This window comes from Lynx canadensis, chromosome C2 (genome assembly GCF_007474595.2).
Source record: "Lynx canadensis isolate LIC74 chromosome C2, mLynCan4.pri.v2, whole genome shotgun sequence".
NCBI lineage: Eukaryota > Metazoa > Chordata > Mammalia > Carnivora > Felidae > Lynx > Lynx canadensis.
In genome coordinates, this window is record NC_044311.2 from 92,002,774 (window position 1) to 92,017,269 (window position 14,496).

The 14,496-nt window shown below is 36.6% G+C and overlaps 1 protein-coding gene across 1 annotated transcript in view; it reads right to left on the bottom strand.

Moving 5' to 3' along the window:
- Window positions 1–14,496, bottom strand: part of STXBP5L (syntaxin binding protein 5 like) — a 390,498-nt gene that overhangs the window by 147,813 nt on the left and 228,189 nt on the right. The window contains exons 13-14 of the mRNA XM_030330346.1: window positions 6,767–6,914; window positions 5,824–5,891 (exon numbers count right to left, since the gene is read on the bottom strand). Of these exons, the coding sequence (XP_030186206.1) occupies window positions 5,824–5,891; window positions 6,767–6,914 (216 nt within the window). The remainder of the gene's footprint in view (window positions 1–5,823; window positions 5,892–6,766; window positions 6,915–14,496) is intronic.

Here is a 14,496-nt window from a genome sequence, read left to right on the forward strand (position 1 = left end):
GCTAGTTTTTTCCTTTAAATTCCACATATGAGTGAACTCATGTGGTATTTGTCTTTCTCTGACTTATTTCACTTAGCATTATCCTAACTCTATCCATGTTGTTGCTAATGGCAGGATTTCATTATTTCTTATGACTGAATGATATTCCATTGTATGTGTGTGTGTGTGTGTGTGTGCGTATATATATATGTATATATATATGTAAGTGTCTATTGATAGATGAATGGATAAAGAAGTTGTTGAGATATACATATATATATATATATATGTTGAGATATACATATATATATATATATATATATGAATGGATAAAGAAGTTGTTGAGGTATACATATATATACTTTTTTATCCATCTATCAATAGACACTTAAGCTGCTTCCACATTTTGGCTATTGTAAATAATGCTGTAAAAACAGGGGTACATGTATCCCTTGTATTAATGTTTTTGCATTTTGGAGAAATATCCAGTAGTGTGACTACTGGATCATAGGGTAGTTCTATTTCTAATTTTTTGAGGTAACTCCAAACTATTTTCCACAGTGGCTGCATCAATTTGCATGCTCTCCAGTAGTGCCTGAGGGTTCCTTTTTCTCCACATCCTTGCCAACATATTTTGTTTCTTGTGTTTTTCATTTTGGTCATTCTGACAGGTGTGAGGTGATAGCTCATTGTAGTTCTGATTTGTATTTCCCTGATGATGAGTAATTTTGAGCATCTTTTCATGTGTGTGTGTTGGTCATCTGTATGTTTTCTTTCAAGAAATGTCTATTCATATCTTCAGCACATTTTTAATTGGGTTATTTATTTTGGCAGTATTGAGTTATATCTGATCTTTGTATACTTTGGATACTAATCCTTCTATTGAATAGGTCATTTGCAAATATGTTCTACCATTCTGTAGGTTGTCTTTTAGTTTTATTGATTGTTTCCTTTACTATGCAGAAACTTTTTATTTTTATATAATCCCAATAGTTTTGATTTTGTTTCCCTCATCTCAGGAGACATATCTAGAAAAATCTGAAAATCTGCTATGGCTGAGGTCAGAGAGATTACTGCCTGTGCTCTCTTCAAAGATTGTTATGGTTTCCGGTCTCACATTTAGGTCTTTATTCTTAGTTTATTTTTGTGTATGGTGAAAAAAAAGTGGTCCAATTTCATTCTTTTGCACATGGCTGTCCAGTTTCCCCAATACCATTTTTGAAGACTGTCACTTTCTCATTGTATATTCATTCATTCTTTCTTTGTTGAAGATTAAGTGACCATATAATTGTGGGTTTATTTCTTTTTCTTTTTTTTAATTTTCTTTTTCATGATTGCTTTGGGTATTCAAGGTCTTTTGTGGTTCCATACAAATTATCGGATTGTTTCTTCTAGCTCTGAAAAATGCTATTGATATTTTGATAGGGATTTCATTAAATGTGTAGATTACTTTGGGTAGTGTACATGTTTTAACAATATTTGCTCTTCCAACTCTTCCAATCCATGAGCATGGAATGTCTTTCCATTTCTTTGTGTCATCTTGAATTTCCTTCATCAGTGTTTCATAGTTTTCAGAGTACAGGGCTTTTACCACTGTGGCTAAGTTTATTCCTAGATATTTTATTGTTTTTGATGTAATTATAAATGGGATTATTTTCTTCATTTCCCTTTCTACTGCTTCATTATTAGCATATAGGACTGGAATAGGTTTCTGTACAGATATTGTTTCCTGTGACTTTACTGAATTCATTTATCAGTTGTAGTAATTTATTGCTGGAGTCTTTCAGGTTTTCTATGTACAGTATCATGGCATCTGCAAATAGTGAGTTTTACTTCTTACCATTTTGGATTATTTTATTTCTTTTTTTTTGTCTGATTGCTGTGGCTAGGACTTCCAGTACTTTATTGAATAAAAGTGGTGAGAGTAAACATTCTTGTCTTGTTCCTGATCTTAGAGGAAAAGCTCCCAATTTTTCTCCATGAGTATGATGTTGGATGTGGGTTTTTCATATAACGGCTTTATTATGTTGAGGTATATTCCCTCTGGACCTACTTATCAGAGGGTTTTTATCATGAATGGATGCTGTACTTCATCAAATGCTTTTTCTGCATCTATTGAAATGATGGTTTTATTCCCTTCTTTTACTGATTTAGTTTTATATAGTTTTTTTTAAAATGCTTTTATCTCCTAAATTCTAAACTTGAATTTAAACTTATTTATATATCACCACTACAACATTACAGGATTCTGTTTCTGTCTATATATTTTCTTATGCTTTCATTTTGTTCTCTAGTGTTCATTTTAACTTGAAGAACTCTCTTTAGCAGTTTTAGTAAGGCAGGTATATTGGTGATAAACATTCTCAGCTTTTGTTTATGTTAGAAGGTCTTTATTTCTCCATTTTTGAAGTAGTTTTCCAGATACAGTATTCAGGGCTGGGTGGTTTTTTTCTGTTTATTTGTTTGTTTTTTACTTCTTGCACTTTGAATGTATCAACCCACTCCCTTCTAGCCTAAAATGTTTCTGTGGAGAAATCCAGATTATCTTATGGAGTTTCCATATGCATAATGAGTAGCTTTTCTGTTGCTGCTTTCAAGATTATTTGTTTGTGTTTGGTTCATTTGACTATGATGTATATCATTGTGGGCCTCTTCGTGTTCAACTTCATTGGAATATTTGAATGCAAATGTTCATTTACTTAGATTTTGGTATTTTTTTTACCATTATTTTGTCATATAAGTTCTCTGTCCCCTTCTCTCTCTCTTCTCCTTTTGGGACCACCATAATGCTTATATTGATCTGCTTCATGGTATTCTCTAAGTCCTTTAGGCATTTGTTTTGTTTCTCTCATTTGATAATTTCATATTACCTATCTTCAAGTTTGATGATTCTTTCTACATATTAAGTCTTCTATTGATCCCTCCCTTTAATTAAAATTTTCAATTCAGTATTTTTTTCCCAAACTCCTTTTTGGTTGTTTCTGTGTCTTTACTGATATTCCCATTTCATTCATTCATCATTTTCCTAATTTTGTTTAGCCTAAACATGTACTCTTACAGTGCATTGAGTTTAAGAAAATTATTCTGGGGCGCCTGGGTGGCGCAGTCGGTTAAGCGTCCGACTTCAGCCAGGTCACGATCTCGCGGTCCGTGAGTTCGAGCCCCGCGTCAGGCTCTGGGCTGATGGCTCAGAGCCTGGAGCCTGTTTCCGATTCTGTGTCTCCCTCTCTCTCTGCCCCTCCCCCGTTCATGCTCTGTCTCTCTCTGTCCCAAAAATAAATAAACGTTGAAAAAAAAAAAAAAAAAGAAAATTATTCTGAACTGTCAGTTAATTCACAGATATCCATTTCCTTAGGATCAGTTGTTTTTTGGAGAGTGTTTTTGTTCCTTTGGGCTATATTTCACTATTTCTTTGTGTTTATTATTTCTTGTTGTGAATTTAGCATTTGAAAATGTAGCCACCTCTTATGGGCTGGCTTTGTACAGGGGCGGATTTTCACCCATCGGCCCATGTAGAGATCCTAGGGGCTTCTCGAACTTTTAATGAGGATGTGTCTTTTTTGGGCTGTGTGTAATAATTTCCCAATTATAGAAGTTTCTGGTTTCTTTACGAGTGGCTTGTAGTCTCTTGCTCCCTCTACAGTCTGTTGGCAGCATTGCAAGTTTTTTGGTGCTTCAACAAACACTGAGCGTTTTTTTTTGTTGTTGTTGTTGTTGTTCTCTGCTGCCCCCAGGGATCCATCTTTCATCAGTACCATAGTTTGTCTCACCTGTCAATCTCCAAGGGATCCCCCTGAAAAGCAGGAACGTTGAATGTACAGTCTGTTCTTCTATTTCCCTCTCATGAAAGAAGATGCAGGTTGGACCTTCCTCTTGAACACAAGCTGTGACAATTTGGAGGAGGAGCTCACACAGTTGAAATGAAATGAAATGGCTGTGGCTATTTTAGGCTTTGAACTTGCCTGGAGTACTATTATTTCCTAACTAATCTCTGGGTTTTCGTGAAGGCTTTTTGAAACATATATTGTTGTTACATCAATGTTTCTGGGCTCCCTATTCTGACATCTTTCTGATGTCACTCTCCACTGATTACTTTATAGAGTATTTTCCCATCACTTTTCTCCCAATCTGACTATACTATTGTATTTGAAGTAAGTGTATTGTAAACAGCATATAGTTGGGTCATGTTTTTAATCCACTCTGCCAATTTGTGCATTTGAATTGGTGTACTCAGATCATTTATATTTAATATCATTGATACGTTAGGGCTTCAGTCTTTTTTTTCACTGTTTGTTTCCCCCTACCTTTCTATGGATTACTTCAGTTATTTAATACATCCATTTGATGTATGAATAATGTTTTTGAGTGTATCTTTGCACATATTTTTAATGGCTGTTTTAGGTATTACATTGTATATTTATAACTGGTGTCATCATACTACCATTTTGAGGTAAGTATAAAAACCTTATCTCCTTTTTACTTCCCTTTATCCTCTTGCATTTGTAATTGTCTTCAATATTTCCTCTAAGATATATTTATTAGGTATAGGATTCTGGATTGCCAGTTGTTTTATTTCAGCACTTAAAAGAGATCAGATTTTCTTCTGGCCTTCATAGTTTCTGATGAAAAATCCACTGTCATGCATTTGGTTTTGCACTATCAGAAAGGTGTCATTTCTCTTATTTTCATGATTTTTACTTGGTGTTTAGTGTTCAGAAGTTTGACTATGATGTGTTCTTTCAGCTTCTGGAATCTAGAGGCTCAAGTATGTTGTCAAAATTAGGAAGTTTTCAGCTATTGTTCCTTATGTAATTTTTCGGTCCTGTTTTCTTCTTTCCTTCCTCACTGGACTTGTCTTGACACAAGAGGAGGAAAGTGTGTGGCTCATTACTGTTGGGCAGTGGTTGAAATTATGGTTCCCCACATGATCTCTAACACCACACGTGATGGGTTTCATTACCACCCAGAAGGGTTAAAAGTTCTAGCCCCCTACTCAGCTCAATGTCAGAAACTGATGCTCCCCACTCGGCCTCTGCATAGTTTTTTTCTGTTGTGGTTAGCTAGAGTAAAGAGATTATTTTTTAACAGTTTTCTGTCTTGATAGGTTGCCCCTTACATCATCCTTTGAGTAGACAGTGCTTTTATTGGACTTTTTGTTTAGTCTGTGCCCACTGGCAGTTCCAAGTTGCCAGCTTCTTCAACTCCAATTCTGAGACAACAAAGCAAAAAAGAAACCTAGGAAAGTCACCACCATGTCATTTCTTGGGTGTTGGGGGGGCCCTAACCAGCCTCGCTTCTCTCCATCTTTTCCAATCATCTTATGTTTGTTTAAAATATTGGGGTGCCTGGGTGGCTCATGTCCAACTCTTGGTTTTGGCTCAGTTCATGATCTCACAATTTGTGGGTTCAAGCCCCACAATGTGCTCTGCACTGACCTCATGGAGCCTGCTTGGGATTTTCTCTCTCTTCCTCTCCCCCCCCAAAAAAAAAACAATAAAAATAAATATATATATATTTTATATATATATATTTATTTATTTATACATAATTATACACACACACACACACATTTAATAACTGGGGCTTTTGGTAATGCTTAGTGGGAAAAATAGGAAAAAATATGTTCCATATCTCATAAGCAGAATGCCTTATAATCTTTTAAGTCTCATCTTTATCTGTTGTTATATTTCTATTTTCATTCCTAATGTTAGAGCATGAAGTCAGTTCCTATGGGAAGTAGTGACATTTCTGGTACTGCCAGAGCACAATTACAGGAAAGTATAAAAATTCAATAATATCTTTTTGTTTATGAATTGATAAAGTCACAAATCACATCCCACTTACCCAGTAATAATAATTTCTGGATATGTTTGTGTTCCAAGGTTCCAGGCTCCTCCACTGATTGGCCACTCCTAAATAAATTATTCAGGAAGAATTTATGAGTTTTATTTTTTTTTAATTTAAATTACTTAAAATTTTTAAAGGAAAACACTTTAAAATAATGGCAAAAGATTCATTTAAAAATAAATGGCCGTAAATGATGAAGTGTGCAGCTTTTACTTAATTTCATTGAACAAACAATTCCAAGTGCACAATTCCATCTTCTTTAAAAGTACAAATTTAACAAAAATTACCATATACATAAAAAGTACTAAAGAAGTATTTTAATCATACAAATACAGTGTTGCTACGTTTGCCACATGGTCTCTGTACCAAACTATTGTAGTTCCATTTAACACAGAGTACTATGTAAATTGTGCCCCCTGGAGTTGTCAATTCCAACAGCCCTGTGTAAATAGAAATCATAAATTACTATTGCCAGTATTTTAATCCTATAGTTAAATACAACAAAATTGAATTAAGTTATTTAACAAATGACTTTTGTTAGTTATGCCTTATAACCACTGAATAAGAAATAGTTAACTGAAGTTGACTCTTGAATTTTGTAAAACACAATCCTTCATCTGAAATAATTAAAAATTACATCTTATGATTCAAATATATGCTAGTTTAAATATATACTTAGGTAAATGTACCTCAGTATGTAAGTCTATACTATCATATGTATTTATAAAATAAGTATATAAGAAATTTATATTTGTGTAGGCTTAAAGCTATGTGGCATTTAGGAAAATTTAAATTTCACAAGTTATGTCTTATAGACACCAGCTTATGACCTCAGAAGAATTTAGTTCAAGTATTCTTAAATGGAAGGTCAGAAAATAACAGGAAAAAGTATGATCATATGATATGAATATAAGAAAACATTTTTAATGATTACTTTTACCTTATTACTGTATCCTTGTTTTTTATGCTTGGCTCCTATAGAGTAGAGTACTAGAATCAGATCTGGTGGGCAATCAGCAAAGTATGCTGTGCATGTAACTGGTGATTCATGAATGTCCATGGGATACGGATTTTCAAAGATTGGAAAACTAATAGATGAAGACAATATATTAGTGTCACTTCCCAAAGATAAAAAATGAAGTAACTTTTATAAAAAAAACCCTAAAAGCTTCTAAATATTAATTATACATTTCACTTAATAGCTTAGGTATCCTAAAACAAGGATCACATGAACAAGAATGCTCTTTTAAGAATATTTATCTATAAAATAATATGAATAGTGGTAGAATTTTTCTTGAATAAACTCATTGTCTTTTCTGTAATTCCAAAATTCCACAGTGATATCACTTTGTTAATACAGACAGAATGAATTATGTTAAACTGAAAATGTATTCATCAAGTTGACTTATTTACATAAAGTACATAGAGAAAACACCTATCTTATGTGTTTTAATACATTGACAAATATTTATATAATATACTTGTAAATGTTAAAATATCTTAATAAATATGACATGCATTTCCTATTGAAGTAGTACATAGGCAATGTTTTATTTTTTTACAGAATTATTGAAAGACCTGTTTGCTGTGTAGGTGTGTGAATGATTATATATAAGATCATTTCCAATGTAAACTAAACTAGAGAACATAAGGGGAATACCGACTTATGGATGCAGTAAATTTCCTATCTTTAAGCCCACTATAATTTTAAAAATGGGTATCAGTATAGAACCACATAAAGAATTCTTAGAGACATAATATGTGCACTTCTCATGTACCAGAGCTACTAGGCACTGTAGTAGAGGGAGTTGTTATTCTATGCTGCATATGTTCTAGGTCTGTGTATTCATGTTATTTCTTATATAAGGTTTTTGTTTGTTTTGTTTTGTTTTACTGAGGGTCTAGGGGCTAGTAACAATAATTTTCCACCATATTATTAGGAACTTAGTTAAAAACGTAGTCCAATCTAAGAGTATAACATGTATGTGTATTGGCAAGGGTTTTCTTCCTCTGATCTGAAATGCTGCAGATTCTATCCCAGATAAGAATAGTAGTATATGCAAAATCAGTTGAAAAGGAGCAAGTTGTGTTTAATAAATGATATATCCGATAAAGGGTTAATATCCAAAATATATAAAGAAATTATATAAGTCAACACCCTAAAAACAAATAATCCAATTAAAAAATGGGCTGAAGACATCCAGATAGCCAACAGACACGTGAAAAGATGCTCAATGTTACTCATCATCAGGGAAATACTGATTAAAACTGTAATGATGTGTCACTCCAGACCTGTCAGAATGGCTAAAATCAACAACAGAAGAAACAACAGGTGTTGGAATGGATGTGAACAAACTGGTGCAGCCACTTCACGGTATGGAGATTCCTCATAAGTTAAAAACAGAACTACACTATGATCCAGCAATTGCACTGCTAGGTATTTATTTAAAGAATACAAAAATACTAATTCAGAGGGATTATTGCAGCATTATCTCCTATAGCCAAACTAGGGAAGCAGCCCAACTGTCCATTGACTGATGAATAGATAAGAATGTAGTATGTATGTATATATATATATATATATACACACACACACACACCACACACACACAATGGAACATTACTCAGGCATGAGAAGAATGACATCTTGCCATTTGCAATTACATGGATGGAGAGCTATTGAGTATAATGCTAAAAGAAATAAGTCAGAGAAAGACAAATACCATATGATTTCACTCATGTGGAAGAAACAAAACAAGCAAGCATAGGTAAAAAAGAAGAGAGGCAAGCTAAGAAACAGACTGTTAACTATAGAGAACAAACTGATGGTTATCAGAGAGGAGGTGGGTGGGGGAATGGATTGAATAGATGATGGAGATTAAGGAGTGCACTTATGATGAGCACTGGGTGTTTTATGAAAGTGTCGAATCACTATATTATACACCTGAAACTATTACACTATGTTAACTGGAATTTAAATTAGAACCATTTTTTAAAAAGTATAAAGTACTACCTGGACCCAGAAATAAATGAAAGAAACAGCAAGCAGATTAAAATAGATGGATGAAAGTTTCTCAGTTTCAGAGTAGAAATTAAACACATCTGAGATTGATGAATTAGAAGTAAAATAAATGGATCACCTTAAAGACCACATCTACAACTTCAGATTTGATAATAACAAGAGGTTATAATGATAGACAAAGTGAAAACATCATGAAAATGTTTGGGGAAAATTAGTATATTGGCAAAGAGTAAAGAGAAATATAGTTAAGAAAAGAATAAAAATGTATTATAGGAATTTAGATGTGGAGATGTAAGCAAAGATAGAAATCCAAGAAATCAAGAAGAGGAAAAATTTGTAAGCCCTGATGCTTGTTTTCATATAAACAATTAAGTGGGGAAAAAAGGAGGTAAGGGAAGAAGGGATAAATTAAGTTGAATATTTATTTAAACATGGTTAAAAGTTAATTATTTGGAAGGAAAGAGAATATATTAAATTTCTTAGACACTCAATGGGAATGTCACATAGTTTAAAATATGGTGCTGCCAAAGGTGAAATGTTAAATAAAAACTAGCAAACAAAATGTCAATTCACATACCCATATAAGCTAATGAAAACTGTAAGAATAAATGTATATACTGAAGACAGTGATTATTAAAGGTATAAAGGGCCTTGAAAGATAGCCAACTAGATAAAGTATAAGTAACCAACAAATATGGCACAAAAAGAAGACGAGTACTGTTGAGAACAGAAGAGTACATTTTAATAAAACTAATATTAGAACTTAGAGGAAGAGACATAACAAATCTATACACGTACACAAAATTTACTCAATTTTAATCTTGATAAATAGAGTAGCCAGGCAGAATCAGTGATGATGATCTTAAGGCCCAATCCTATATATCTTTCAAACTACTGAAATATATGCTACAAATGAATATAAAGAAGAACTTCGGCTCTGACATTTTTAAATGACATGGAAAGTAGAACTCAAGCTATAAGTCATTCAACAAAAATTTACTGAGAACCTACTCCATGTGCAGACAAAGCCTCTCCATGATCACTACAGTCTAGTAGAGAAACCATTTTGAAACAATAACGGATGGAAAATTTTATATGTGTCAAAGCTATGAAGGAGACGAGCAAGGGAGCTGTGAGAGTCTGTAATAGGATATTTGACCAAATTATATAGGTAATGAAATAATTTTTTTAAATGAGGAAATGATACCTGAGTTGAGCTTCTTACAGATGAGACGTTAATGAGGAGAAAAAGGAAGGGAAGATTAATATAGAGGAGAGAGAATGCACAAAAATTCTAAATATAAAGGGGCTAAGAGATCAGTGGGCCTAGAGCATAGAATGAGGGAAAATCAGAGACAGGAGGATCCTGAGCTTATTTTGTCCCTTGGACACACCAAGATAACAACTATATCTATACAACTAACTCTGAAAATGATCTAAAGACTGGCAGAACAGACCTTCTGCAGTTAATTGTAGAGAACAGGTCACACTGAGGGGCAGAGATGATGTTGGGAACCAAACCACTGGTAAGACTAATCACATGAGAGGGATACCACAAGCACAGAGAAGTAAGATGATTAGACCCCACCCTAGGCACTGGGGATATGCAGTAGGAAATCAAGTCTCCATTAACATGGGGCTTCAAAAACATGGGGCTTAACTCTAGGAAAGCCATAGGGAGATAGGAAACAGTCCCTGCCATTAAAGAGCCAGCATAATAAATAACCCCAACTGAGACATAGCACAGAAGCTGCAGTTTGAAAAGTCCCTGGAGTAAATGTGAAGATTTATTTACTAATCTCAGAATGTGCACTGAAGGGGCAGAGATCTTAATAAGACTTCTCCAAAAACAAATGTTGGTGGGTGCATTTTTCTTCCCACCCTTCGCCTAGATAGCTGCACAGTTGGAAACCAGCCCAAACACTCTCCACCTATCTTGGTAGCACTGAGTTTCTTATCCCAACCAACCCACCTGCCTTCACAGGCATCCCTGCAAAGAAGCTCCTGCCCCTCTACATCCTGCAAGCATCCTTGGTATAGACCAGTGCCAATCCAAAGTGTCCTGAGGAAATGGGGAGATAACCCCACACAGCAGCATACCTACAATTTCAAAAACTGAGCCTTTTAGCTGGCTATGCAGAGACAAAGCCCTGCTCTTCAGTGTGCCCACAGTTATGGTAGAGAGGCTGACTGCAAATACCTAGTCTGGCTGCTGGCCTCACCCACCAACAAAAGCCTCTGTGGACAAACAAGGAGAAAGCCCTGCCATTTCACTGTGCCTGTGAAGACTAATCATGAGCCTGACTGCTGACCCCACCCACTAAAAGCCCACAGAGACTTCAGACCCCTCAATAGCACAGGGACCAAACCCTGTCTAGTGCACCCAGAGCAGGCAAAGTTGATCACTGCAGCTGACTGGGCTAAATGCAGATGCTAGTCAGCTATAGACCAGGGTGCACACAGTTCCCAAAGAAGATATCCCAGGAGCACCCGGGTCTGGTGACCAAGGGGAATATTGCTACAGGGCACCATAGGACCTCTTCTATACAAGGCCACTACTCTCAAGACTATGAGATATAGCTGACCTCTGTGTTTATTTAAAAAACAACAACAAATGGCACAGTTTGTTTAAAAAACAAACACAGAGTAAGACAGAGGGATATGTCCCAAAATGAAAAACATAACAAAATCACAGTTAAAGATGTAAGCAAAGCTGAGATAAGCTGTATGCCTGATAAAAATGCAAAGTGATGATTATAAAGATACTCAGTGAACTTCAGTAGAGAGTTTATGAACTCAGTGAGAATTTCAACAAAGAGAAATTATAAAACAGAACCAGGCACACACGAAAAATTCAATAATTGAAATAAACATACTAGAGGGAATAAACAGTAGATTAGGAAATAGAATGGCTCAGTGATCAGGAACACAGGGCACTGAAAATGAAGCAACTGAGAAGAATAAATGACAACAGGTTAAGAGAACTTTGTGACATCATCAAGAGGATTAACATTCACATTATAGGGGTCCCAAAAGGAGAAGAGAGAGAAGGAGGGATAAAACTTATCTGAAGAGAGACTGAGGAAGAAGATGGCGGTGTAGGAGGATGCTGGGCTCACTGCGTCCTGCTGATCGCTTAGATTCCACCCACATTTGCCTAAATAACCCAGAAAACCACCAGAAGACTAGCAGAATGGACTCTCCGGAGCCAAGCGTAGACAAGAAGCCCACGGAAGAGGGTAGGAAGGGCAGATAGTCAGTGCATGCTACACGGACTGGTGGGAGGGAGCCAGGATGGTGGAGGGGCAGCCCACTGGGCAAGGCAGAGCCCCTGAGTCTGCCTTGCAAAAGTGGAGGGGCCAGACTGCGTGAGTTCTGACAGCCAGTGGGACTTAACATCTGGAATGTTAAAAGTCAACAGCTCTGCTCTCGGAGAACAGGGAGGGCGAGAGGACACCGGGAGGGAGAGTTGCTGAGCCCCGGAAGACAGAGCTCAGCTCAGCGGGGAACAAAGGTGCTGGCAAGTGCCATTTCCCTATCCCATCTCCTTGCTGAAATTCCAAAGGTAACCAGTTCCCGTCACCAAACTTCCTTGCACCGCGCAAACGCCCAACGCTGTCCTTCTGTGGATCCATCCCTCCAACGGGTCTGCCTCCCTCCCTGTGCTGCAGGGCTCCTCCCACAGGGGACCACCCATGGCAAAGCGAGCTAAGCCTGTCCCTCCCAACCCTGTGCACCTTGTGGATCCATCCCAGCTAATACACCAGATCCCATAGAAGCAGCACCACAAGCCTGGCAGTGTGCAAGTAGCCCAGACAGGGGCCACACCACTCCACAGTGAGTCCTGCCTCTGGGAGAAGGGAAGATAAGGTACACACCAGTCTGACTGTGGCCCAAACAGTGGGCTGGGGGCAGACATCAGGTCTGACTGCGGCCCCGCTGCAGTACAGGGCAAGTGCCCTGCAGTTACGAGCCACCGCAGGGACTACCCAAAATGACGAAATGGAAGAATTGTCCTCAAAAGAAACTCCAGGAAGTAGCGACAGCTAACGAATCGATCAAAAATGATTTAAGCAATATAATGGAACAAGAATTTAGAATAATAGTCATAAAATTACTGGGTTGGAAAAAGCATAGAGTACAGCAGAGAATCTATTGCTACAGAGATCAAGGGGTTAAGAAATAGTCATGAAGAGCCAAAAAATGCTATAAATGAGATGCAAAATAAAATGGAGGCAGCCATAGCACAGATTGAAGAGGCAGAGGAGAGGATAGGTGAATTAGAAGATAAAATTATGGAAAAAAAGGAAGCTGAAAAAAGAGAGATAAAAAAATCCCGGAGTTAAAGGGGAGAATTAGAGAACTAAGTGATGCAATCAAACGGAATCATAGGAAAATCTGTATCATAGGAATTCCAGAAGAGGAAGAGAAAAAGAAGGGCTGAAGTTGTACTTGAACAAATCATAGCTGAGAACTTCCCTGATCTGGGGAAGGAAAAAGGCATTGAAATCCAAGAGCCACAGAGAACTCCCTTCAGATGTAACTTGAATCAATCTTCTGCATGACATATCATAGTGAAACTGGAAAAATACAAGGATAAAGAGAAAATTCTGAAATCAGCTAGGGATAAACAGGTTCTAACTTACAAAGGGAGACCCAGACTAGTGGCAGACCTATCTACTGAAACTTGGCAGGCCAGAAAGGAATGGCAGGAAATCTTCAGTGTGATGAACAGGAAAAATATGTAGCTGAGAATCCTTTATCCAGCAAGTCTGTCATTCAGAACAGAAGGAGAGATAAAGGTCTTCCCAAACAAACAAAAACTGAAGGAATTCATCACCACTAAACCAGCCCTGCAAGAGATCCTAAGGGGGTTCCTGTGAGTGAAATGTTGCAAGGACCACAAAGTACCAGAGACATCACTACAAGCATGAAACCTACAGACATCACAATGACTCTAAACCCATATCTTTCAGTATTAACACTGAAGGTAAATGGACTAAATGCTCCAATCAAAAGACATAGGGTATCAGAATGGATAAAAAAACAAGACCCTTCTATTTGCTGTCTACAAGAGACTCATTTTAGACCTGAGGACACCTTCAGATTGAAAGTGAGGGGATGGAGAACTCTCTATCATGCTACCGGAAGTCAAAAGAAAGCTGGAGTAGCCATACTTTTATCAGACAAACTACACTTTAAATTAAAGGCTGTAACAAGAGATGAAGAAGGGCATTATATAATCATTACAGGTACTAGCCATCAGGAAGAGCTAACAATTATAAATGTCTATGTGCCGAATACGGGAGCCCCCAAATATATAAAATAATTAATCACAAACATAAGCAACCTTATTGATAAGAATGTGGTAATTGCAGGAGACTTTAATACTCCACTTACAACAATGGATAGATCATCTAGACACAGGATCAATAAAGAAACAAGGGCCCTGAATGATACATCGGATCAGATGGACTTGACAGATATATTTAGATCTCTGCATCCCAAAGCAACAGAATATACTTTCTTCTCGAGTGCACATGGAACATTCTCCAAGAGAGATCACATACTGGATCACAGAAAAGCCCTTAATAAATGTAAAAGAACTGAGATCATACCATGCACACTTTCAGACCACAATGCTATGA